Source organism: Lissotriton helveticus, chromosome 3_1 (genome assembly GCF_964261635.1).
Source record: "Lissotriton helveticus chromosome 3_1, aLisHel1.1, whole genome shotgun sequence".
NCBI lineage: Eukaryota > Metazoa > Chordata > Amphibia > Caudata > Salamandridae > Lissotriton > Lissotriton helveticus.
The window spans coordinates 2,110,884,109-2,110,911,637 of NC_136061.1; the positions used below are offsets into that span (position 1 = coordinate 2,110,884,109).

General features: G+C 44.8%; 1 protein-coding gene across 21 annotated transcripts in view; it reads left to right on the forward strand.

Moving 5' to 3' along the window:
- PPIP5K1 (diphosphoinositol pentakisphosphate kinase 1) overlaps positions 1-27,529 on the forward strand; it is a 1,366,868-nt gene that overhangs the window by 815,103 nt on the left and 524,236 nt on the right. For all 21 annotated transcript variants that reach the window (XM_078683299.1, XM_078683308.1, XM_078683288.1 and 18 more), the window contains one exon: positions 11,993-12,114. In XM_078683299.1, coding sequence (XP_078539425.1) covers positions 11,993-12,114 — 122 coding nt within the window. The remainder of the gene's footprint in view (positions 1-11,992; positions 12,115-27,529) is intronic.

Here is a 27,529-nt window from a genome sequence, read left to right on the forward strand (position 1 = left end):
ACTAAAAAAAAATAGGTTGCTTCCAGTTTAAAGAGCCTGTTCAGAAACCAGCCATTGAATTGCCACAGATTTACCATGGGCTTTTTGTTAATTGATTTTCTTTTTTCTGTGGAAAACATTTATTGTTTTTAACCAGAAACACAGTAGTATATCATACCCTAAATGATTCGGTTACTTGCCATTATAGGCTGTTCAATACAGTTAAACAGTGTGGTCACCAGGCTGAGAAGGAGGGGTACAAATTCCTTGAAGAAGGAACTGTGTGCCCACCTGGCCCTGGTGTTTCGTTTGGGCATATGAAGGTCATGGCTAGCAGTATGTATTGTTCTTCGATGGGCTTGCCTACCTCCTTTTCCCACTGAGGGGAAAAAGTGTCTGTCAAGGACTGTTCAAAGAATTGTAGCATGTCCTTTGTGTTGACTGTTTCTGACACGCACAGGCACCTGTAGAAAGAGGAATAGATCCCTTTTCATCTGTAACCAGCGTGACACCTGGGGATCACAATTTTGGCATGAAAGCCGTAATTCTCAGTGCTTTCAAAATGTGCACCAGCAACTTGCCCACCTTCTGACTCTTTCAGAATGTCTCTTTTAGGCTGAGTAGCATGTGGTCTCCCCTATTTGTTTTTAACGCTTAATGACTCTGAATCATTGCAAGCATTCTGGCATGCCTGCAGGAAGATGACCCTTTATTCTCAATTTATTTTTATTACATGTGATGCCTTTAGAAAGTGACCAACCTCTGCTCCCTGTAAACTTTGGTCTGGGAGCTGTGGCCATGCCCCTGAATGTTAATTTGAACGAGTCCCAATGATTGTGGAGAGACATGTCCAGAGAACCATAATCTAAGAAATAGTTTTGTATCACCTGACTTATCACAAACTTATATTATTAGACTCTCAGCAGCCCTGTGTGCATTCTCAACCTTCCCTTGCACCTTTACTCCTCCCTCCCATTATATGTTCTTGTGGGATTGATGGGACACTGAACTACCACTTCCACCCATCACATCTGACCTCACTGTAGCCTGATAGCTTCTTGGTCACAAGGAGGTAATCATTTCTGGTGTATGAAGTGGAGGTCTGTAAGTTGAAGGAGTAGGCCCTCTCTTTGGGGGTAAAGATAATTTTGGGCATCCTTCAGAACTTGGTCAATGAGCAGGGCTTTAAGGGGTTTGGACATGGCTTTTGTGTTTTCTGAGTAGTGTGCTGACCTTTGTCAGACCTAGGCTTTGTGTTAGGACCAAGATACTCGAGGTCCCATTTCGTCACTGATCTTCTCATTCTACACCCATCCACCCACACCATGTACCCACATAGGGAATACCCTCTGAAAGAGCTCCTCTCCTATGGGAGAGTTGTAGCCTGCACCATAAACCACATGTATAGTGTGAGAAAGTATCCTATGATAAAGCATGCCACCCAAGGGTGGGTGAGGGTTTTCGTCTTAAGAAATATTGATTGCCTGCAATAGTTTGCCAACTATATCCTCAGACCTCGAGTACCTTGGTGGCTATATGTTACAGTTTGGAGATCTTACTCGTGTGTTTCTAGAAACTCCCTGGCCTTCCTTTTGGTGCTTTTTGTGTGTGAAGACCACTTATATAGAATTTTCCCCTGCCTTACTCTCTTAATTGCAGAATAATCTCCCCTGGAATTCATCCAGCTGCTAGTTAGGGGCATACACTTTGATAAATGTGAATTGGTTCCCATGTATTTCGATATCCACCATTATGTACTTGCGCATGGGATCATGAATAATTCCCTTTTGCTTTTTCATTCAGAACTGATCTTTCCTAATCGGATGAGTTTATTATAGATAAAAAATATCAGGTTTTTGGCTTCTAACGTACCTCCAAACCCTGTTCCTTTTACTAGGGGAATTAATGCCCTTGCATTCAAGGAGCGAAGCTTGTACACTGACCTTGCGGCAGTATCTCCTCAATTTCTCTCTTTCCATCTTCTCCTAACAGCAGAAAGGGCTAAAGAATACCTCCCCTGCCCTTTTCAAGTTGCTCTTTATAAGATTTTTAACTATTTTGAAAAATATTCCATAATACTTTGGCTGGCGTATAACCTGTACATTTTGGGTTTCTGCAGTTGCCATTCGGAACCATTTATTTGTAAAAACAACATAAATAAAATAGCACAACAAAGTTGAAATATAATGATGATCGCTTCCTAGTTTGTTGACTTATCACTGTATTATCATATTGCCCATGGGTCTGGTAAGAATCAGTTAGCTTTCCTTTTTTGTCATGTGGACCTAGTATCATTAGTATTGTTCTCAATAGTGGCCATGCCCTTCTTGTTGGGTTCCCAATTTGTCTGTGAATTGCAATAGTGATGTATACAAGTATCCTGTTCCTTTCTGTTACTTCATTTATCATTCTCGTTTCTGTTCTGCTGGATCTGAACTTGTATTGGAGCATATATTTCCCTAGTAGCTATTGAGTTGATCTCCTTAGGGGCCTGTACTGATTCTAGAATAGTGGGTCTTTCAGTGGGGTGACTTATCATTTTTTGCAGCCAGTGCTATCAGGATAGTGTCCCAGCCATGGTGTGTCACACCGCCTTCTTTTGCTCATTTGGTTTTAGATCTTTGAGTCGTAGTTTGATGGATGGGGCCTCTAAGGATTTCAGTACCATGTCCATCTTTCTTTTTGCCAGTACAATGGCACACTAACTTTTCTTTTTATGGTCTGCGTTGACAGTACAGCTGCCATCAGGCAATTGGATCTGGAAACTTTTCAGCAGTTCCTCTGCCCGTAGGTGGCACCATACATCTTTGCCCTGCAATTCTGTTATGAAAAGGATGTGCAGAGCCTATGTAAGTGTCGCTCCTGGGTGGTGACTTCAGCCCCTTGCTTTCCTCTCCATCAGACACGGATCCTGAGCTCCCTCTTATCTCTTTGAGACTCCTATTACCCCTAAAAAAAATGTAAAACAGTGTGCAAGGGAAAAGTGATCTCCCAGACAGACTGGTTTTAAACCTTTCAGGGACTGTCACAAACAAATGTCCATAACAGACCCTCAGCAGGTTTGCTTGTGGTCTGGGGTCGAATAACGACTCTAAGGCCTGCAGTAATTGCGCATTAATGAACCTGATGGCCATCCAATACCACTATGTGAAACTCACCAAGCTCCAAAAGACCCCACGGCAGGACTTTTCCAAGTTGAAAGCTTAATCCCAGTCCTCTTACCGATCCAGAAGTCGCAGGTGCCATTTCATGGGTCGGCTTTAGTCTCAAAGTCTTAGAGTATGTTGAAAGAAAACACAAGAAATCTAATTGGGACTCAGCCCCTTCCTCCGCTCGTCAGTCGATGTTGGAGCCTATCCGGCAACTTGTTTGGGTACAACCTGAGTTTCCGGGGCAGTCTGCCATACCAAAACAGACTGAAGGATTCTGCGAGGCCATGCTCCATTTCTTCGGATCCTTGCGGACTCCCTCTGGCTTGCCTTTGGGCCCTAAGGAGCAGAGAGGCCCTCAATCTGGGATACTGCCAGCAGCTTCACCCTCTGTGCCAGTTAGACCCTCCATTCCCACTATGGGGCAGCCTCTGGCTCCAGTTCTGAGTCTACCCCTGGCGTCGAGGCCCTCACCAGCCGGAAGATGAAGTAACTATTGTACTCTCTGACTCCGAGTTGGCACCGGTTCCACCGCAACTGAGGTTTCCACCACCTGAGCCTTCACTACTCTGCATTTTGTTTGGCATGGATTAGTGCAACAATGACTAATGCAGATTATGAGATTGTCCAATTGTGTAATAAGGAGAATTGCTACAAGTCACAAGATGCTAGTGGCCTTTATACCTCACCTGAGTTGGAGTTCCGCTCACCCTCGGTCTTGCCACTGTGGAGATTGCTTCTTATGCCATGGTGATGAATGGGGTGGCTGAAGCTCTTGACCTCCGGCTCCCCACCTTAGAGGTTAAGATCAGTGTTCTTATAGAAATCTTTTAGCTGGGACAAACATTCACTGAGCCCCTCTTAACTATTAACAAGGACCTTAGAGACAGACCCTTTGTTGGGCACATGGTCCAAACCTTGCTCTAGCCCCCCGGTCACCTGCCAGATTGAACGACGCCACCGTTATGCCCAGGAAAACCTGGCATTTTTATCTCAGCAACCCTCCCCTGAAACGTTGATGGTGCAGGCGTCTGCTAGCAAAACTAACCCTAACATGTTCCCAACTACTCCCCCGATAGCGAGCCAAAACAGGTATGGACATTCAGGACAAGGGTCTTGGCCACCAGTTTGGTGCTTTAATATGTAAATGCCAGCTGCCTGCTAGTGCGCTTTCTCTTACCCTCCCAGGTGTTCCCCAATCTCTCTGACCTGTCCTCACCCAGGCTATTCAGAATGTATGTGACATAGACAAGTTTAAAATTTGTTTATTTATTTATTTATTTATTTATCGATTTGTTGAGCGCGGTTGCTGCCCAGGGGCGTCCAAGCGCTGAGTTTAAGCAGAGAAGTGACGGAGCAGGGAGGTAAGGACTAGAGGGGTTTGGCGAATAGTGCTGTTTTCAACTTTTTACGGAATGAGAGCAGGTCGGGTGTGGACCGAAGAGCGAGGGGGAGGACACCACCGATTTCATTGGGCGAGCCATGGGCACTAGTGTAGCCATTCACAGCCATGCTTGGTTTCCGGTCACCATTTCTTTAGGATGATTTACAGTCGAAATTCTGTTTGACGGGATTTGCCTGTTTAGGGACAAGGCAGACTCTGCTCTGGAGCAGTTTAAGGGGAGCATGTCTACGGCATGCTCCCTGGGCTTATCTGCCCCCCCCCTCCATGCCATCAGCATCAACCTTACCACTCCTTTCGCGACTTTGGTGGAGGTACCCCATGCTGCCAGCCAATCCAACCTCCACATGATGCCCAGCAGTTTTCCGGTCTAGGCCATGGTGGCCACTGCCCGTGGTCAAGGTCAATGAGCTACCCATTCCACTGCCCCTACCCCTGCAGCCCGACCTGCCAAACACCATCAGCTTCGTGGAGTAAAGGGTACCTCGTCGGGTGCTGGATCCAATGATTCTTGACTGGCTTTCAGGCCATAATATCAGAGAGGTGGGTCCTGCAAATAGTTTGTTGGGGATATGCCCTACCTTTCATTCTGTCGCAGCTACACCTTCCATCCTCCACCCTTCCCTCAGCGACTGACTGAGGACCAACTCTCCATTTTGTGGCAGGAAGTGCAAGCCCTTTTTGCCAAAGGGGCTATCGAGAGGGTGCCTATACCTGGGCTTGAGCATCTGTCCTCTGACCAGGCTGCCCCTCCGGGAGGATCTCCTGTCACAGCAGCAGGGCAGCATGCTGCACCCAGGCTTTTGCATATTCACCTTCATTCTTGGAGATTGAGCAGCGGCAAATGACCACCTTCGACCTTCCTCCGGAGGTGGTTCATGTTATCTTGGCAGCCATGCGACCCTTGACAAAAACTGTATGCGCCTGTTGTTGGGACAAATTTGTGACCCCTCCAGGAAAACTGTCTGACGTTTTGTTATTTGTTTTGCCTTAGCCTGGCAAGGTTTTGCTCTGGGAACAGTTAAAGAGTAACTTTTGGCTCTTTCTTTTTTTTTTTGGGGAGTTGCTGGATTGTGTAAGTCTGTAGTTGTTATACACTTTTCAAAAGGTTTGCAAACATTCTCTCCTCCCGCTCCCTTTGACATGCCACAGTGGGGCCTTAACTTGGTCCTTACTTTTCTGATGTGCATGAGCGGATTCACAGCTGCTTCTTACTGCTTCTCAGCCTCATGATAGTGTTCCTCATTGCCATAACATTGGCTCCCATGGTAAATCAACTTATGCCACCTTCTTACCAGACAAGCTTGTTTTGTGGACATGCGCATGTTTCTTGCTTAAAGTTGTGATGCTGTTCCGCGTTGGTCAGAACATCAGCTTGCCAGAATTCTGCGCTCTGCCTATCCCATCTAAGGAGGTGAAGAGACTTCATTTGTTGGACCACAAGAGAGCACTGAGCTTTTATATATTTCTTACCAAAGAACAGAGTGGAAAATCCGCTCTTTGTGGGGTTCTCTGGAGTGAAAAAAGGCATGGCTTTGGAGAAGGGAACCTTCTCCCACTGGATAGTGCACAACAATAACATCTTATATGGAATGGCTAAAAGGCAGCCTCTGAAGAATGAGTGCTCATTCTGCCAGCACTAACTTCCTGCCTTTTGCCGGGCGTCCCTACATATGTTCACGAAAAACAAATGTCTGGACAGTCCGGTTTATGGATTGGGGCCTTTTGCCAGCTCAGTACTGCAGAACATTCTGGTTAGAGTCCATTGACCGACCTGCCTCCACTTAGGTACTGCTTTGGTATCTATTCAAAACGTGAGGGGTCTGCAGCTAGAAGTAACTATCAAAAGAACAAGTTACTTACCTTCATTAACGTTCTTTCTGTATGAGACTCCGCAGATTCCTCACCGATCCACCCTTTCTTCCCATTCTGTGATTGGACTCTATCAATTAATAAAATACAGAGTCTAGGAATCTTCACACTGGTCAGACCAATTTGCTTTTGGGAATCTGTGTGTGAAGATGCGGACCTTCTCGAAAACAACTGATGTTAGCATGCTGGACTGGTGCCTCTATTGGCTCAGCACATCATTTCCAGAGTAAAACAGCATCAGTGCAGACCTGCATGGCATCACCTACCGTCTTACAGAAGTTCTACTGAAAGGTTTCCAGATCCAGTCTGATGCCTGCTAAATATTTAAAAGGTGGGGAATCTATAATTAGATAGATCACTACCATGAAGTGCATTCCATTAGGTGAGTAACTTGTTCATCTGAGATTCCTATACATCCTATTTGCGTGTTCCACTTTGTCTGCTCAACATTTGATATTTCTTTGCCTACTTTTGAATCCCCTATTTCCTTCAGTGGCCAAAGGTCAGTGCATATTGCAGTCCCATCTGGCACAATTATTTCTTAACCTCCATTAAGGAACCCTTCTATCATTTACTGTTGTAGTGTAGTCTGGAAAGATGTGGACTCAGTTGCCATCTATGTTCCAGGGTCATTTTAATTTCCCCTCTTGAAGGATACAATTGCGTTCATAGAATTTGAGTAGTCCACTACTATTGGTCTGGATGGTTTCCCAGGGCAGGAGTCCTTGCTCTGACTAAAAGAAATTTGATAGCCCCCAGGTAATGCTGTCTTGGTTAGCAATTCTACCAGACATAGTTTGAAACTGGGCCCTTCTTTTTTTTCAGGGATGCCTACAATATGATTATTATTGTTTCATTAACTCTCTTGTATGTCTACATCTCTATTTTATAGATGACTGAGACTGTCATTTGCTTCTGCATGTTGATCATCAATGGTCCAATTGTGGAGAGGGTAGATTCTGTCTCTGCTTCTTGGTCCAGTTTTCTGTGGTCAGCACGCAGGAGCTCCATATCTATGACCACCAAGAATGTTTTCATCTCAAGTGCATTTCTTGTGTTTATGATGACATGAAGAAATTGATCAAATTTGCCTGGGTATATATCTAATGTAGTTTACATAGGTCTCAGGGGGTCACCTGTGTCTTCTCCTTTCCTAATATCCAGTGATATTCTCTCTTTTATCACTTGCCCCTTTATGATTGTGGATGGGTTCACCGTATATGCTAATGAGCGACTCCTCTACCTCAGCTGCTCTTTGGTCAGTTTTCTCTTGGAAGTGAGGTTATCTCCTGTCCCTCCTCTTTCCTAAACTCACTTTCCTCTTGCTTATTCCTGCATTGTAGCATAGAGTTTTCACTTTCTGTAGGATTCACTCCACTTTGTTTCTTGAGGTATTGCCATTCCAAAACCACTGCTCACAAAATATGTGTGTTTGGGGTGGCAGATTCGTTCTTTAGCTTCTTTTCATGTGAAATCCATTTGTTTGTTGCCTTTGGCCTTCTATTCTACCCGGTATTTGTGATGCTATATGACAAAGAGTTTGGTCATCACTTCCACTGTGCCCCTCCAAGTGGTTACTCTTGTCATGTTTACGGGCAACCAATCCTCGCATCTGCTGCTCGGTGCGCAAATGGTAAGCGAGGGGGTTGTTGCCTATTTTTTCTTCTCATCTGGCCTTTTTAGTCACACCTTCAGTTTTCTTTCAGTCCAGCCCTGGGGCAGGGACCTAGTATGGGAGATGCGGGCCCACTTCTTCAACTGGCTGCAGCCTCACCAGATAATTGTTTGCTTTTTCCACTACTCTTTCAGTGGGTCTCCAATTCCATTGCTCTGCGTCAGAAGTGCCCTACTCTCTGGTGACTAGTCTCTGCTGTATGTTCATCAGACCCCTGATGCACAGTCGATTTCCTCATTGGACTGTTGTCAGCATTGAGAGGCGTGGTTTGGTTTCACCGAACCCTTGCTGCAAGACCAACCACAGCCACGGTTGTTTTGTGTGTTTGGTGACCAGACTCCTTCACCTTTTGCTGGTTCTCACATCACCCGATCACAAGGCTCATAGCTCCTTTTGCACCCCAGAATGGGAGCAACTCACCTTCACATTTTGTTGGCAACTTGCCATGCAGCCAAATATCTGTGGTAGTCATCATGTTTGTTGGTGGCGCTTACATTTTTATTTATCTGCACTTTCACTGTGCCTAAATTCTCAATTCGCTTCTGATATCTAGTGTTCATTACCACTCTCCTGTGTAATTTAAGTTGGTGAGTGTTTGGAGAGGATGATTTATAATTGGGATATAAGCTGCAAGTTGTATTGCCTTGCAGGATAGTGGCCGGAGACCTCTTGTGTTATATGTCCAAATCAATCTTCTGCTCGACCTCTCTCAAACCAACTCCCCCTTAGACCTATAGACCAAAAAATAATAGAACTATTTGGGACCTGAATGTCCACAGGCTTACCATGGACCAGGTCACTTTTAGCATCCCAGTACACCACAGAGTACTCCATGAATTCTCCTTTGGTGAGTATCCTTACCTGAATTGCTTATTCCCCTCTGAATGTCCATTTATTTGACCAGGCCAATATTACCTAATATTAGGCCCTTCCCTCCTTCAGAAATGAATGCAGTCACCACAACACTACTGTCAGCCCTGTAATCCATCCTTTCTATACATTTCTAACTACTAGCTCCATATGGGACAACAGTCATCTGCCGTAGTGTGTTGGAGTACTTAATTTCTCTTATCAGCCTCTCCTTCTGAGCCTGAGACACGTGAACCTCTGCTTCTCCAAAAATGCTGCTGCTTTCCAGTTTGGATGCATTGTTCGCTCTGACTTGAAGTTTAGGTAGGACTCTCCCCTCACATGGTGTGGATATTATTCTATCCCGCCTTCCCATTTAAATTGCAAACCCTCAGGGAATGCCCATTTATTTTCGATGTGATGCTTGCTGAGTTCCTTTACCACCTCCCTGAAATCTCTCTGCTGTATTAAGGACACTGCTGCCAGATCTTAGTACCGATAGACCTCACTGTCACAGAAAGGGTTAGATTTATGTTGGTGAGCTACTGTCCTGACTCTCTCCTTGAGGGGAAAGCTGAATAATTTCACCACAGTTCCTCTTGAGCAGCCGCTCTTACTTGCTTGTCATCCACCTATTTTGTGGATCAGTTTTCTACCTATACAAAAATTCTGCTGTCTCTCACAGAATACCTCTAAAGAGCTCAGTCACAAAGTCCAGCATATTGTCAGCTTCTGGTTAGTCCTTCAGATTTCTGATGAGTATATTTTCTGGACAGGATCTGTCCTTTAAGTTCTCACATTTGCCATCAGCCTCTTAGTCTCAGATTTCAGGAAGCAGGTGGAAGTAGTGCAAGCTGCTCTTTCTCTGCTGATTCCAGTCTCTACTTCAGGTTTTGCAGGTCAGATTTGATCTCTTCAATGTCTTTAATGATATATGCCATGCGTTTGGCCATATTGTTTTTTTTTCTTCTCAAGATCCATTTTCAGAGCTGCTTGACAGGCTTTCAGGTTATCTTTAGTAAGGGCTCCATTTTCTTTTGCTATAGTGATGTCTGTTTCCACAGGTAAGAGGTACGTTTCTATCATTCTCTAAGGGAGAGTTTGTGTGGTCTTTGTTAGAGAGTCAGATTCTCAGCATGAGGTTGGGCATTTGTTGGGAGGCCTATATCCAGGTTCTGTCTTCCCTTATAGGTTAAACATGTCCTTTCGTGTTCCCCTTCCCAGGGTCAATGATTCAGTACTACTAGGGTTCCGGTCTCTTTCTGATGATGGATCAAGTGCATTTGTCTTATACTATGCTTGATCTTGCCATTTGCTGGCCAGTCGTGAGATCACAAGTCCTCTCTCATGGGCAGAGTTGTAACGTATTGCCATACCACTGAATAATGGTTATTGACGAGCATGTACTGCTCCTCCCTGCAGGCTTTCATTGGGCTCTCTGTGTTTTTACTAAGCCTGTATTATTCATAGTTTTCATAATTGCTACCTTCATGTCCCGATGTCTCTGTCCACAAGAGTTTACGCTTCTTAGAAAAAGTGTATGGGGGAAAGAGAACTAGAATTTCAATTGGAAACTCTCAGCAACATCCATATATCTTTTAAGTGTATCACACTAGTTGTCCTCAGACAGTATTATCCTTCCTCCTCATCCTCTACCAAGGAGGAACAGATGAGGATCTTCTTTGTATTGGTTGTCAGAAGTGGTGTTCCATCAGCAGCTCTGCGTTATCCAACAGCAATAGGCCTTTTTCCACCGACACTAGTCATGAAGAAAGTATCATATCATCTGCAGTCCTGCCATTGGTAGAAGAAGCCTCTAAATGCTCAACCAGACTCATGGCAACTACCTCATCAGTCATGGCGGGTGTCTTTGGTGGGAACACCTTCACAGAAGTTATTCGGTTCTACCCACAACCTGGATATTTCTTTGAACAAGTCACTGAACAAGAACCTTTAAACCACTCACATGATTGTTTTGATGGGGTCTCACACTGTTACATTTATTTGTATTTATTTGTATTCATTTGCGGGAGCCTCATGTGACCTTCAACTGAAAGCTTCATGTTTGCATCATAAAGAGATGTCTGCTTCTCACCCCGAGCCTGAACAGTTTCCCCTCACTGTCATAGTTTGTAAAATCAGCTTGTACAAATGCTACACACTCATGCAAGTTGGCCCTCTTGAGTCTAATAGTTTCACTTTGACTCATTTACTGTGTTCTGGTCAGTGATTATGTAATAAGTGTCATCAGTGTTGTCATTAGGCACAGCACTGGTACAGTATCTGTGCTCATCTTCATACACTTCTCTATATCTATTGGGCAGTGCCTGGCCTCTGAGAAGCCACATTACAGCTTGTCAACTGTTAACTGAAAACCAAGAATCTCTAAAATACAACATCAACAGTTTTCCATGAGCTGTCCGTGACCATGGCCCCTAAGATGTTGAGTGAGGGAGTAAACAGCCTCAGCATCAGGCTCTGATGTAACTTACTAAAGCAGTTAGCAAATTCATGTAGTTTTATCATACCTCCCTTAGTTTTTTTATTTTTCTTCTGCCGAGTTAGTAGTAACAATATGAGACACATCCTACGAGCCTTTGGTTTTGTAGTGGAATATGAAGACTGCAGCTTCATCCAAATCTTAAGTCATAATCAAGATATTTGGCTGAAACACAGAACAATGGGAACAAACATAAGGATAAACTCATTAAGATGGTCTTTGTCATAGTCTCTTCTGTGTATGTAATAGATGCCCATGATAGCATGGCCTTTGTCTTTATATCACAACTGGCACTATGTTGTAACAGTTTTTTTAAGGAGCTCCTTTTAAGAAACTATGATGTGGTATGTGTACCCACGTCAAATTGTGCATATGCTTTGTTAGCTCTGACACCCTGTTGTTTCATAGAATTATTCCTGGGTTAGTCTGGAAGCTCATTGATATTAGTCTGCCATTTTACAATTTAATGTGTTAGTTTATGTCCTGTTTAGAGGGTTCTTCTAGAGGCACTACCCATACTGTTCGTCTGGATTGAGATGTAATCCTAAACTCCATTTTGTTTTTAGGTGACTATGCTGGTTTTCCAGGATGTGGATTGCTGCGACTGCACAGCACCTACCGGCATGACCTGAAGATTTATGCCTCAGACGAGGGCCGGGTACAAATGACCGCAGCAGCTTTTGCAAAGGTGTGAGCTTATTTTGTTGATCTAAATGGCATAACTGGTAAAGCTAAGATAGTTTAAAGGACACAAACAATCCTGTTTTGCATGCCTTTCTTTAGTTTGAATTGATTATTGAGGCTTGATTCACAAATGTTTCACAAAAGTTATCCATCTCTACACTGTAGATTTCCACTGAAGCTTTGCATGTTTTTACTATATTTCAACGTTTTTTTAAAATACCTGGAGGAAGTGGTGAAACTTATGTAAGATGAAGATCTCTATGTGTACCTTTTCCTCTAGGCATACTTCTGGGAATTGCTTACATGGTAGACAATCCAGTCAAGTATACTGTGTGGAAAAGTGCAGTTGTATATATTTATTTGTTTTGCCTGTAAAGTAACTTTTCTCTTAGGCTTCAAGAGAAATGGTATGTTCTTTCCATTTTCCATCTTAAGAAGGTACTTCTCTCTTTTTCAGTAGTATATTTGTGAATATTGTACAGGAGTGAAAGGAACTTCAAAATATGTTTGTATAACCCTGTGTGTTTGTAGTTATCCACTGCATTTGCCCCATTTCCCACACCTATTCTTACATTTAGACGTATGAACAGCTCATTGGCAGGGTTTCATCAGTACTGTACTGTGGTTATGTATGTAGATCCTAATTCTGTGAATCTTAGAATCTGGAAATTTAGTTCCACAGTTCATTTTCCATGCCTAACATGAACATTGTAGGTTGTGCATAAGGTCCTCTCAGACGAAGCTAAGGATGATGTGGCCTTAATGTGGTACTTTTGTTATCTCTGATATATTCATTCTGGAACATATCTTCTCATTGTGCTTGTGGTGCCCCTGGGCCAGATCCCTCGACTTGTATTCACTCTGGCCTTAACTGCACCCTCAGCACCCTAGTTCGATTCCCAAGAGTCAGTATGGCTCAAGTCCTAAAGGGAACACTTCTGAACCCCAAAAGTTGGCTTTATTTAATGTGCGATCGCTAAAGCTGTCCTTTCTCTCTCTCCATTTGCAGATCTGTTGTTTTTAACAGAAGTATGCGTTTTCACAGATAAACAGAACAGGGACTCCTAGCGGACATCTCCACCTCCCTATGCCCTTGTGGTGTCAGCATCTTTTTGGGATATTGTTTGCATTGCGCCTGGGTACTGCTTTCTTGTCTAGGCCTCTTTCTACTTGATTGTGCTCCTGGTGCTGTTTATCTTCAGCAGTCTGGTGTTCTTGTGTGTGTTTTTACCCCTTCTGTGTTCTACCTACCCACTTGCGGTGCAGCTGCTGTAATTGCCTCCTGCGCAGTGGGGGGGGATTTAAACATATCTGCCATTGCATCGTGTGGTAGCTGTTGTGTCAGCTGTTCTTTCAGTTTTCTTCACCTGAGACACAGGTCCCCTTGATGGTTTGGATCCTTGTCTGGTATCCTTCTTTCACAGGAGGCTGGGTTTCCCTTTATTTACCTGCATCTTTCTCTCTCCACTCCTGCCTTCGTGGTGACCCCTTTTTTATGGGATACGTTCTATTTATCCCCATTCTTGGTGGGGGTATTTCATTTCTTTTTCTTAAGGCATATTCTATCTTTCCTCCAGTTTCCATGAAAAGTGGGTCAGGTTTCTTACCTGTTTCTCCTGCTTCCATAAGTTGGACAATATGTGTTTGTCATAATTAACAATCTGTTGCCCTTAGTTTCCCCTGGTGGTGGTCTTCTTCAATTGTGGACTTTCCACATGCTGTTTATACTTTGCTTCTCCTGCTACCACCTGCTGGCATCCTTCCTCAGTCGGTGGTGTTGGTTCTTGGATGGTTGCCCCTGTTTTCCTCGCTTCTAACAGCTGTGTGGCATTGTGTTGATGTTTCCCAGCTTGTCTATGTGTCTCCATCTCAGTTATTGTTGTAACCTCTTCTTTTATGACAGTAGTATGTATATTCTCGCTCCTTCCTTGGTTGACGCTGTTCTTGGAATGTTACTCATTCCTCAACTTCTCGTTCTCCTGCTCATTGGCGGAGGTCGTGGGTTACCCTCGGAGGAGTGGATATACTTTTGCTGTACCCTGTATGACTTGTGTGCCTACTGGAATTTCTATGTTTTTTATATGCAGATTTATACTTGTATACATTTATATTTGGATGTCTCTGCATGTATAGGTCTATCTCTTGAATGGATCTCTTGTGGATGTCTTTTACTTCAGGTATATCTATGTGTGTGTTTGCACATATGGTCGTCTGGCTTTCTATACGGTGTACATCGCTGCATTTTGCCGACCTCTTCTTGGTGTCCTGGTTCAACCCTTTTGGTTGCACTTGTTTGTTTCCTTCCTTCTCTTCAATGAGCATCTTAGTTACATTATTTCAGAGGATGCCTTATATATCTATCAAAGTTCTCAGTGAAAGAGTGGTTTCTTTTTTGCGTTCTTGTTTTTCTAGGGATGCTCTTCAGTATTCATTGTTCTCTATTTTCTTTTCTCCATCATTCTTTAATTAAAGGGCACTTATTTGAAATCTACTTCTCAGGATAATTTTCTTGACAATAAGTGGGAGCTCTTTATTCATTGAATGTGCTCACTGCAGCTGAGTTTGCTATGTATGCTCCTTCCATTGGTTTTGAGCCTGAACTCTATCGATTTTTGTCCTTGGTCTCTTTGTATCCCCCGATCATAGGTTACATCCCTTTTTGAAGCTGCCTTTTTTTCTGGTTCTATATTGTGTTTCTCATGGTCTTGTTAACTTCTACTCCCCATGGGATTTCCATAGTCCTTCTTGGAGATAGTCCTTTGGGTAACATCTTGTTTCACGAATCATTTTTCGGATAGTCGGGCACCTTCTATCTTTTGGACTGGCTTCTCCTATGTGGGGATCTTTGGTGAGGTCGGTTAGCAGCCCCTCCTCCAAGGATGGTATTGCTTGGGTATCTGATTCAAAGATAAGGAATCTGCAGCTAAATATCTCTTTCAGATGGACAAGTTACTTAACTTAGGTAATGCCTTTATGGTACAGACCGGATCTAGCCGTAGATTCCATATCAGCCCCCCCCTCTCAGCGAGCTGAGGGCCCTGAGTCTACTTGATTCCCTCTTTGCATTCTACTGTGTTTTTTTCTATCTGTGCTTCTTGTTACAAGATTTTTCCCTTTTTGGCACATTGTTTCCTGAGACTGCTGCTCTATGTGGCTCCACGTTGTTGGTGCCGAAATGGTCACAAAGAAACTGACATCAGCGTCTCGGGGGAGGGCTTATATGGACTCCGTTGATGTAACTTTCGGAGACGACGATGCTGCGGAGTGACTTGACGCACTGTACAGACGCGTGGAGGTACTGCTGAAAACAATTCCGGATCCAGTAGGGCGCCAGGGGAGGATTCTAAGATAAGGGATGTGGGGGTAGAGCCTGTCTTCACCAGATAAGACATTATTGAAGTAGGTAAGTAAGTAACTTGTCCTTCAACCAGGTTAGGACCCTACATAGCCTCTATTACGAGGTAGAGTGACTCCTCCTCAGGGTGATAATGTGCATGGGCATCAACTCCATTGTTAGATAGTTTTCTTTCCGCCATCGGGTTCGACGCTTGCTCCTGTGCTCTGTTTCGACACCTTCACGGTGCTCTTTTTGGATCACATGGTACCTTCCTTCCAAAGGAATTGTACTTGGATCACGTTCCTCTTCTTCCTGTGCGGGTTGATGTTTGAATAATTCTATTTATCCAGGTTTGTTTTGACTCCGGCCCCTCCTGGGCCTCCCCTGTCCCTGGGCCTCCCCTGTCGGGGCGTACTCTTTTCTTTGTAATTTGTGTCTGTCACCGGAACTCAACGAGGATGACTGCAACGCCTGCCGTTCCTTCTGCTCCTATAAGCCTCTTTGCGGCCGTCAACAGGTGATGCTGCGGAGGAGCTAGAAGATACGATCAACCAAGTGGAGTCACACTGTGTTAGAGTTTGGTTATCTTCCCACTTACTTTTTTAGTTCAAAGAAAAAAGTATGTTTTCTTAAAAAAACCCTCACCCACCAAGATGTCCCATGATGGCATGCTTCGTCATCAGGTTCTTCCCGCCCTGCTGCGGGACGGGGTGTGCTGCGACCGACAAAGAGGTGGGAGCACTTTGTAAGCTGTGGACTATAAGGTGAATGATGGTATAAGAGTGGGATGGTTTTTAAGGCGGGTAAAAAAATACCTGGCTGAAAAGAAACTAAATATTTATTTAATCCTTTAGCTGGTATGATTAAAAATGGGGAAAGGAGAAACACACTCGCGAGGAATCCCGAAGATACCAGACTCTGCTTCCAGGAGGGAATGAAGGACGTTGCAGCGTAGATGAAAGCCAGCTGCTTGAAGCTCAACTCAGAGAAAACCGAGGTCCTCATCCTCAGACCCTGCACTTCCGCCTGGGATAACACCTGGTGGCCCTCCGCCCCTACAGACCACGCACGAAACCTCGGCCTCATCCTCGACTCCTCCCTCTCCATGAACTGCCAGATCAATGCCGTTGCTTCCACCAGTTTCAACTGCCTGCGCATCCTCCGCAAGACCTTCAAATGGATCCTCCCCCCCCCCCGATTGCAGAAGGACCATCACCCACACGCTCATAAATACGGCAACGCCCTCTACGCCGGAATCAACTGAACTCTTCTACACAAACTCCAAACCATCCAGAACACTGCAGCCAGACTCGTCCTTGGGGCACTGTGTTACAAACACATGACACAACACATACGAGACCTCCACTGGCTCCCTGTCGAGAAGAGGCTTACCTTCAAGCTCTTCACCCACAACTATAAATCCCTCCACAACATTGGACCCAAATACCTCAACGAGAGAGTCTCCTTCCACGTACCCAAGAGGAACCCCCGCTGCATCGACCCCGCCCTGGCAGAGGTCCCCCGCATCCGGAGGAACAGAGCAGGCGGGAGAGCATTCTCCTACATAGCAGCCAAGACCTAGGATAAGCTCCCTGTCAACATCAGACGCTCCCCAACCATGTACATGTTCAGGAAGGACCTCAAGATCTGATTCTTTGACTAATCCAGAGCTGCAACCTCCCCTTCTCCCCCCAGCGCCTTGAGACCCTGTGTGTGTCTCACAGTAGACATGTTTTAAACCATTACCCCCAAGTCATTTGTTCAGGACCACGACAATGATCCCATGTGCCACTCTTAAAAGAGAAACACCACCTAGGTCTTCTTAATCAATATTAAGAGTAAATAGGTGCAATACGATACCTAATCAGTATTATTTGTAGTAAAAACCTGGAAAGATAGGACATAGCGTTACTGCTTACATGTCAAATAAAGTTATATCTAAAAAAAAGACATCACCAATTGTGTAAAAAAACTGGTGTGATATATTTTTCAGAATAATATTAAGCATTAGCGTTGATAGTGTTGTGCTGCCCTTTAAAGGATTCTCAGAGTTGACCTACAAGACATATAACATAAATCACACAATCTAAAGTTGTTTTTCTATGCTGATGAAGAAAAACAGGTCTTGGTTCTCCAACTGTATTACCTTGTGTCCATCCCATTAGATATGATTTGGTTAATGCATTCCGTAATGATGATAAAACACTGATCCTATTTTACAAATGAACTTGGTAGCTATACAAAGAAAGGGTTAAATACTGTCCCGAAACCTACTTATTGGATGCCTTTAACCTGGCCCCATGAGCTCAGCGGGGAGGGGAGCTTGTAGTCACACACCGTAAGGGGTAAAAGTCAAGCAAAAACATATTCATGAAGTAATCGTAGTGAGAAACTGCTCAATGCTCGTTGTCAAGGGGTCAGCAATGTCGTACTCATGTCATCAAAACTGCTCCCTTGCCCTATGTACTTTACCTGCCGGTGGCTCCATAGACAAAATTACCGTAGGAGATCAACCCGTTAAATGACAGGCGACTCCTTGTTGGCGTCCTCGCGCGTGCTATAGCTGGACCGCTAACTTTCTGAGATGGCCATCACCCGACGGCACCATTTCCTGGTTCGTACGACACCCGGTAATGCTGGATCGCATCTACATCCAGGCTTCTTTTGAAAAAAAAATCACTCAAAAAAACACCTTACAGACGAGGCCTTGTGCACCGACCACCCTGCCTCTGAGTTGACCCTCTGCATCGACTTCATCTGCCTCGACACCTAGCGGACTATCAGCACCGAAACAAAAGGCAGTTTTGGAACCAAAAACTTCAGTGCCAACTACAAGCATAACAGTTTAGCTCCTCCTTCATAAGCTCCAGGAACAGCTAGATTCAAGGTAAAAGCAGCTATTCATTGGCCCCCACACTGGCTGCATCCTGGCCTGCCCTTCAGTACCTCGTTCTCCATCCTCTAAACTCCAGCTATCCTTCCAAGAAGCTTTGGACAGTCCAGTTCCTGCTAAACTGCGCAGGAAGACAGATAAGGCTACTTGCCCTTCACCACTGCCCTAACCATCGCCACCTCCCATTCTACCACCTTTACTTTTGCCCTCCCCGCCTCCTTCTACTGGGGACCACCTCGACTTTACACCTTAAAGGTCTCCGTGGCGTGCTTGGTCACGCCTCAAAAATGTTTAAACATTTTGACAGAGCTAGGGTTATAACACCTTGGGTGGATAAAAAATATAAGGCCTCTCCATCTAACCCAATATATATCCTTGGTCCGCTCTCGCCTGACTCACTAGTTATCCCAACTGCCCATAATCGAGCAAACTCCCAGGCCAGCAGAGATGCCCTGCCGCCAGATAAAAGAGAGGAAATGCATAGATGCGGCAGGGAGAGGGGGGCAGTATAATCAGCCAAACACTGGCGTATCGCAAATTCCATGGGCCTCCTTGCAAGATATGACCGTGCCCACTGGAACTAAATGGAGGAGCTTCTTCAATACCACCCCGAGGAGCATAGGAAACATGACCAGGGAATAGTATCAGAGGGCAAGCTCATTTCTAATATTTCCATTTGCTGCGCCCTGGACTCAGCTGACACTGCAGCTAGGGGGGTGAATACTAGTGCTCTCTTTCTCAGACATGTTTGGCTACAAATTTCTGGCTTTAAGCCGGATGTTCAGCAAAATCTGCTGAACATGCCTTTTGATGGGGATCACCTTTTTGGCCCATTGGTTGACCACACTCTAGAAAAAAAAAAGGATACAGAGGCGGCAAAAGCAATAGGGGCACTTCAAACGCCAGCTCCTTGTAGTTCCTTTCGCCTCGCATCCTACCATGGAGGTTCAAAGACCACCTCCTCTAAAGCCTCCACCTCTTACCAGTGTGCTCAGTGTCAGCAATCCTCTCCCTGGAGTTATTTCAGAGGTTCCTAGATAGGCAGCATCTCCCGAGGCAAGGGTATCTCCTCAAAATGAGCTAACCCGCCACCAAACCCAGACTTGCATCTTCTTCCTCCCGACCACATAACACCTGTTGGCAGATGCCTACATGGGTTCTTACCCACATGGCAAATCATCGCCTCAGACCAGTGGGTGTTAGATATTTTCCAACATGGTTACTGTCTTGAGTTCATTTCCACAACTCCAACCATTCCACCCCGCAAACACTGCAGAACATCAAACACTACTCAAAGGGAAGGTCAAAGCTCTTCTCAAAGTGTACAGGAGTGTACTCGCTATACTTTCTCATACCCAAAAAAAGACCAGTCCCTCAGGCCAATCCTGTACCTCCGGCCTCTTAACGAATGCATCCTGTCAGTGCACTTTCATAAGGTAACTCTAGATGATATCATCCGGCTTCTCCAGCAGGGCAACCTTATGACTGTGCTCGACCTAAAGGATGCCTGCTTCCACATTCTGATACATCCATCTCGTCAGGGATATCTCAGGTTTGTGGTTGGTGGAAACCACTGTCAGTTCAAAGTCCTCCCCTTTGGGGTCACTAATGCACCTCGGATATTCACCAAATGCCTTGCAGTGGAAGCTGCCCATCTCCGCATACAGAACTTTCACATTTTCCCATAACTGGAAGATTGGTTCATCCAAGCTGCGGCCCGTCAGCAGTGCCAAAAAACACACACAAGCCACAATCTATCTACTCCATCGATTGGGGTTTACCATCAAAACCGCCAAATCCCATTTCCAACACCTAAAGAATTCAGTCTTACGTAGGGGCTATTCTCAACATGGAGGTAGGCTTAGCCTATCTCAATTCTGCAAGGATTCAGTCTTTCAAGCACTAATTTCCATGTTCCAACCACATCAGCAACTCACAAGCAGGACAGTAATGCGTCTCTTAGGCACGCTGTCTCCTGCATAGCCGTAGTAACTCATGCAAGGCTTCACATGTGTCCGTTGCAGGAATGTGTAGCACAGCAGTGGTCTCAAACAGTGGTCATTGGGACAATCTAGTTTGATTCACCACCACACTCATCACTCCGCAGTGGTGTAACACCAACCGCCTGTTGCAGGTGTGGCCTTTCCTTAACCATGTTCCATAGACATTTCTTGCAACAAACACCTCAGTCTCGGGGTAGGGCGCCCACTTGCAGGATCTGATTGTACAGGATCTTTGTGAGACCAAATACCAGGATCTCCATATTAACTACCTGGAGATTGTATCTGTTCATCTAGCATTGAAAACCCTCCGGCCTATCCTCATAGGCAGGGTAGTCCTTGTCCGGACAGACACAGTGATGGCCATGTACTACTTTTCAGAAACAACGGGGGACACTCTCTCCACAGCTGTCTCAGTTATCTCAGACCAATTTTCATTGGACTGTCCGCCACAACATTAATTTGTTAGTGGAATAACTTATGGGGACGGACAACGATTTTGATGACCTCCGATCTATTTGAGGGAATCACCATTTGTGAAAGTTACAGAGGAGGATTTGCGGATGGGGTTCCCACTTGATGACTTGTTGCTACATCCAGCTATTTATGAGGGTGCTGGTGGAACACGGGAAGAAATTCCTATTTTAAGATTTCCCATGAAGGCCTTCATAACTGGTATTCTGAAGAGAGAGTTGTGTTGTCTATTCTGAAGATAGGCAGCTACTGTGGCAAGATGTAAGAGTGTGGAGGTAAAGGTTAGGCTAAAAATTTGTAAGTGAAGCAAGTAACAAACATTGGGCCAGATGTAGGTAATCCAGATTTACCGATTCTAAAATACCGAATTTTACCGATTCGGTATTTTAGAATCGGTAAATGGGATGTAGGTATTCATTCAGTATTTTTTACCGAATCTGCAAGATTCGGTAAATACTGAATCGGTATTTACCGATTCGGTATTCCCCATTCAACCCTATGGGCCTCCACGCCCATAGGAATGAATGGGAATTACCGAATCGGTAAATACAGATTCGGTAAAATGGGGAACACATTCAAGGGTGGCAGGGTGGCTCTTTGACACCCTGTTGCTCCCCTGAATAGTGCATGGGTGCACATGTGGCACACATACATTCCCTAAGGGCATGTATGTCTGCCACATGGCAGTGTTAAAAAAGCACAAAATTGCTCTTTTAACAGTTTTCGTTATTTACCACCAACTTGTAGTTGGTGGTAAATAACGAATCCTTACGAGTGAAAAGCACTCACTTGAGTGCTTCCCACATTAAGGATTCGGTAATTTACCGAATCGTTATTTAAGAATTCGGTAATTTACCAATTCCTTAAATTACTGATTCGGAAAATTACCGAATCCTTAAATTAGGCACCTACATCTAAAAGGCCTAATACCGGTCGGTAACGGCCGAAATTCGGTACTTTCGGCCGTTACCAACCCGTATTAGGCTTCCTACATCTGGCCCAACATCTTGATATTGTACCTACACGACTGATGGGCCCTCCATTTGAGCCCCTCACACTTGTCCCCTTCAGATCATCTCTTTGAACGTGGTATTTCTAATTGCTATTACCTCACTCAGGCTTGCCAGTGAGCTTTAATCATTAACTCTAGAAGTACCTTTCTTACACATACATAAGAACAGGATTGACCTCCACAGCAAACCCAAATTCCTTCCTAAGGTAATGTCTTAATTACATCTTAATCGGTCAATTGACCTACCTGTTTTTTCCCCACAGCCAGGCTCAGTTGCGGAACGGGCTGTCCATACTATGGATGTAAAGTGAGCCCTTATGTACTGCATTGATAGACTAGGACTTTTCGAAAGACACAACAACTTTTTGTGGCCTTCTCCCAACCTCATTACGGTAAGGCTATATCCAAGTTGGGCATTGCTAGATGGATATTTGAATGCATTCAGACCTGTTATGCTAAAGGCAAAAAGGTTCTACCCACTCCTCCTAAAGCAGACTCTACTGAAAAGAAAGGAGCCTCTGTGGCCTTTCTGGGGAACTTCCCAATAGCTGATCTGTTCAAAGTAGCTACCTGGTCTACACCACACACTTTCACAAAACGCTACTGTGCTGATGTTCTAGCCCACCAACAATCTAACATTGGTCAGACAGTTCTTTGTACACTTTTCCAAACCACTGCAGCACCCACATGCTAGCCAGTGCTTTTGGGGATGACTGCTTTACTGTCTATGCACAGCGCAGCATGTGTCTACAGCCACACATGCCTTGAACTGAAAATGTTACTTTGTAAGCATCTGCTCGTGACATGTAGTGCTGTAGATTCAGATGAGTCCACTCTCTTCTCTGGAGGCCTTTGACCATTGCAGTATTTTCTAATATCTCTTTTTCCTCTTATGCATGGACGTCTCTTTACTTACCACTTCATTTCACACTCCATCCTAACCCGCGTGAGAACAATCTACAATGGAATTGATGCCAATGCGCATTATCCCCAAGAGGAGGATTCACGCTACCTTGTGACTCAAAAGACTTCTTTGAAGAAAAGCAACATGCACACATCCTGGCCCAATACAAGATGGCGTGAGTATGCACAGCATGTGAATCTACAGCCCTACAAGCCACAAACAGATGCTTACAGGGTAAGTAACATTTTTCTTCTCCTCTATGCGCCTTGTCTGGAGGTCAGTGAACACCAGATCCCTACTAGGCCTTTACTCCCATGTCCTTTAAGACAAGTTGCACTAGTTTTACCGGCTCCTCCAGACAACCCTCGCAGTCCCTTGCACAAACATTTGAAGTCAGTTGAGATACAGTGAAATTTATAATATGCTGTGGATTGAACACGATGACTGTTAAGGTTGAGGAATGGCTCTTTGACACTACCCCTGGATGAGGTCTAGGGGCTTCTCCAAGTGTCCCTGATGGACATGCTGTTTGATGGCTCTGCCTCTTTGGTGAAAAATCAGGCTTAGCCCTTGATTGGTTTCAGGAGAGTAAAGTCACAGCATGTTCCCTGGGTCTTTCTTTCCCCATCAGACCATGCCACAAACAATGTCATACTCTGTGTGGCTAATGTCAGAGTTTTGAGTTTTTCCCATGCCAGACCCCTCCATCAGCTCAACCGGCCTTTTAGTCCCTTCGTAGCTAAGACCACGGTCCTCGGAGACAACGCCTGGGAAAGGAAGGATAACATGCAGCTCAGCCCTCTACTCCTCCAGCACTCTCAGCCGCAAAACCACTTCAGTGTGTCCTTGCCAGCACACAGCCACCGTCTCGAAGGCAGGATCCAATATTTCCAGCAGGGATTGCATGCCATTACTTCAAACAAATGGGTGCTCCATATTGTCCATCTGTGCTGCTCCCTCCCATTTCTTTCTCCCCCTCCGCACCTTACACCACCATCAGCACAGCTGAAGGAGTACAATCTGTCCATCTTGTAGCAGGAAGGGAGGCCCTTTTGACCACAGGGGCATAAAGACTGTTCCCGCCTTGGAAGTCAGAAGTAGGTGTTACTCCTGCTACTTTCACGTGCCAAAAAAGGATGAAGGCATTCTTCCTATTCTGGATCTACGCCCTCTTAACACATTCTGACGAAAGGACAAATTAAAGATGCTCACACTAGCCCAGTTCCTGTCTGCCCTAGACCCCAGAGACTGGATAGTGATTGTAGACCTGCAGGACACTTATTATTTTCATTTGCCCATACTGCAGGCCCACAGGCACGACCTGCGTTTTATGGTGGGCTAGGACCACTTTCATTTAGCAGTGATCCCTTTTGAACTTAACCACCAGTGCCCCTCAGGTGTTCACCAAAGTGATGACGGATGCCGCAGCACACTTTTAGAGGTCTGGGTACCAGCCTTTCCCTGACTCACCAACTGGCTGTTGAAGGAAGACTTTCCTCAGGCATTGTCAGCAACCTCCAGATGATGGCGAGCCATCTGACATTACTGGGGTTTGCTAGGTTCTTGGCAGATTCTTTCGTTCATTGTAGCAGTTCTGGACAGGTTACTGTTTAGTGCCTTTCCTATGGAGAATAGAGTCCAGCATATTCAGGCTGGGATCCCGATGTTTCACCCTCAATCCTGAAACTTAGTGCAGATGATTCTGAGACACCTGGGATTGTTAACCTCCTCTATACTGCTGGCCAAACATACCAGGTGATATATGTGGGCTCTACAGTGGGAACTCAAATCCTAGTGGGCACAGCACCATGGGAATCTATCCGATTGTATCCAGATTTCGAAGGAGACTGTACTGGTGGCTTCTGGACCACAATTGGGACAGCTGCACACCCCTCTCCTTACCCCACTCAGATTTGACAGTGGTGACTGATGCATTTGCTTCTGGTCTGGGGAGACCATCTGGGAAAGGTGTCGATCCAGAGGTCTCTTCTCCTGTGGAGAATCGCCTCTACATCAGTTTGTTCAAGTTGAGGGTGATTAGCTTGATGTTGAAGGCTTTCTTGACCATCATCAGATTGAGTTTGTTGTAGACACTCCACTATGGGCTAATGCAGCAAGCAAGGCAGTGTGGAGTTTTGGGCCCTGTGTGTAGGCTCTGTGCGTCTGGAAGAGGCTGGAGCGCCAAGGAATTTCTAGGTTAGTAATCCAGGGTGGACAAACTTCACTGCTGACACATAGTAAATCACGAATGGCAGTTGCACCTGGAGGTAGCCAGGATATCTTCTAGCAATGTGGAGAATCCTTGCTTGCTTTTTGCTACCACTGAGAACACGTACTGTCAGCATTTTTGCACATTGGAGTTTCGAAGGCAGCTCTCTCTTGAAGATGCCTCCCGTCTAGGGTGGAGCACGGGACCAATGCATGTCTTCCTGCCACTGCCTCTAAGGCTCCGACTTCTGAAGAACAGGAACAACCGGGCCCAAGTCATCCTAGTGACACCAGATTGGCAGGACAGTGTGGTCCCGGAACTCCGGGGTATGAGTATCTGTCTGCCAATCAAATGTCTGCTTGGGAGGATCTTCTATCGCAGCAGCAGGGCAGGGTACTGCATCAGAGCCAGCACAATTTGCTTCTCCATGCTTGGAGACTGAGCAGTGGCAGTTAAGCTCCTTCAATCTTCCCTCTCAGGCCGTTGATGTCCTCTTGGCCACGAGGCATCCTTCGAAAAAATCAGTGTGACACAGTTGCGAGGTCAAATTTGTGGATTGGTGTGCTGGCCGAAAAATTTACCCATTGACATCGAAGTCATCTGAAGTTTTTTTTATTTGTTTTGTCCCTGGTCCAGCAAGGATTTGCTTTGGGCTCTGTTAAAGGCTACCGATCGTCTCTTTTGGCTTTTTTTTGCAGTTGCCGGATAAGCCCTCTTTATTTAAATTACCTGTTTTGATGAGATTTGTGAAAGTTTTGCAACATTCTTGCCACAACCTTTTGTGATGCCACAGTGGGACTTGAATTTAGGCCAGCCAAATGGACGTGACTCCGCACTCGATGTGTCCTTTGTTGTAATCAATTTATGAGCTATTTCAATGGTGTAGCTGGTGCTGCATGTGGATCCCCTACTGAGCCCCAGGGGTAAATTGAACTGATACTGATGCGCATTTCTTGGGCCCCAAGATTCGCAACCACATGAGCACTCTAATTCCTATAATAGGTTGATGCTGTTTTTGCGTACAGGTTTGAATAAAGTTTTCAATAAAGTTTTATACAAATCTTTGAATGGTCAATTCATTTATTTTTCATGAAATTTTCATTCATTCTCCAGTATTTCATCGTGATTCAAATCATCATGATATTCCTGTAAGTACGTGAGGTTTTCAACATGCCCGATGCATTTCGAGCTCATAGCTCTTCCTCAGGGGACTGTTAATCTGAAAAAAATATGTCACATTGTTTTTCAAACGAAATCAAACTCAACACTTTAACATACACTCCGTTTTCTCGTTTTTACATTTTTACCTAGTCACGTTCCCCGTGTACTCTGTGGAAAATGTGTAACCTTATAGCCCTTCTTATATTAACCACGTGTTTGCACCTGTTACTCAAGAGGGTTGTGTGATTAATCGGTATACTGACCTGAATACCTTCGGATTCATTCATGTAACTGTAAAAACAAGCAAAAGGTGCCTGTATATAATACTGCCCATTTGTATTAGGGTAAAGAGGGTAAAGAAGCATTACCATCTACGTTGTTTCCCTTACCAATTCGGCATTCATTCCTCTCGTTTCTGTCTACTCGCTATGGCGTGCGGCGCTCTGTCCGTCCGCGTCTCTGTGACCCGCTGGTGTGCCGGTCACGTGGTGTACTCGATTCGTCACTGCGCTGCGCTCCGGCTATGACTGAGTGTGTACATCACGTGATGTATACCCTGCCACCTAGTGGAAGACTAGGTTGTGTGCAGGTGGTGTTATTGTATGTGAGCGTGGGCGTGAGCTTCCCGAGTAAGCCTTAAATGGGGAACGTGACGCTAACCTAGAAATGCTTTTCATCAGATAATACCCGTGTGGTACTACGAGTGTAAGCCTCTGCACACATCAAATTAGATCATGCCACAAACAAAAAGTAAAACGTAACAGGATGAAAGTATAAATGTAAACATGTACAATTATAGCCAAATGTAAGCATACAGAGTCCTAATGGCCAATTTATAAATGTCACAGAATGCAACTTAGTTCCATACGTTCATTTAACCCTTTCGGGTAAAGTGTGCACAAAAAGTTCATCCAGAATATTTCTCTCCTCAGTAAGTGATTGTGGTTATCCTTTCCAGGCAAAATTGTGACTGTTTCAAGTATACAAAATTTCAATTGCGATGGGTTATGTTTCGCTTCATTGAAATGGGTTGCCACTGTGGATTTTGTGTTTTTTAACCTGATATTACTTTTATGTTCGACCACTCTGGTCTTAATCTTCCTCTGGGTTTTGCCCACGTATGACAATCCACAAGGACATCTTAGCATGTATATGACGTTGCTACTGTCACATGTTCCTGACACTTTGAGTTTCACTGGTGTTCCTTTAGTGGGGTGATTGATAACATTCCCTTTAATAATAGCCCAACAGTTTCCACAGTTGTGGCAAGGTATAGTTCCTTTGTATGTCACTGGCTCCTTATGTTCCGGTTTTTTAATCAGTTCTTTGAAATTCTTTGTCCTCTCATATGCAAAAATTGGTGTCTTTGTAAATGAGCCTTTGAAATCTCCTTCCAATGCCAATAATGGCCAATGTTTGGTTATCACTT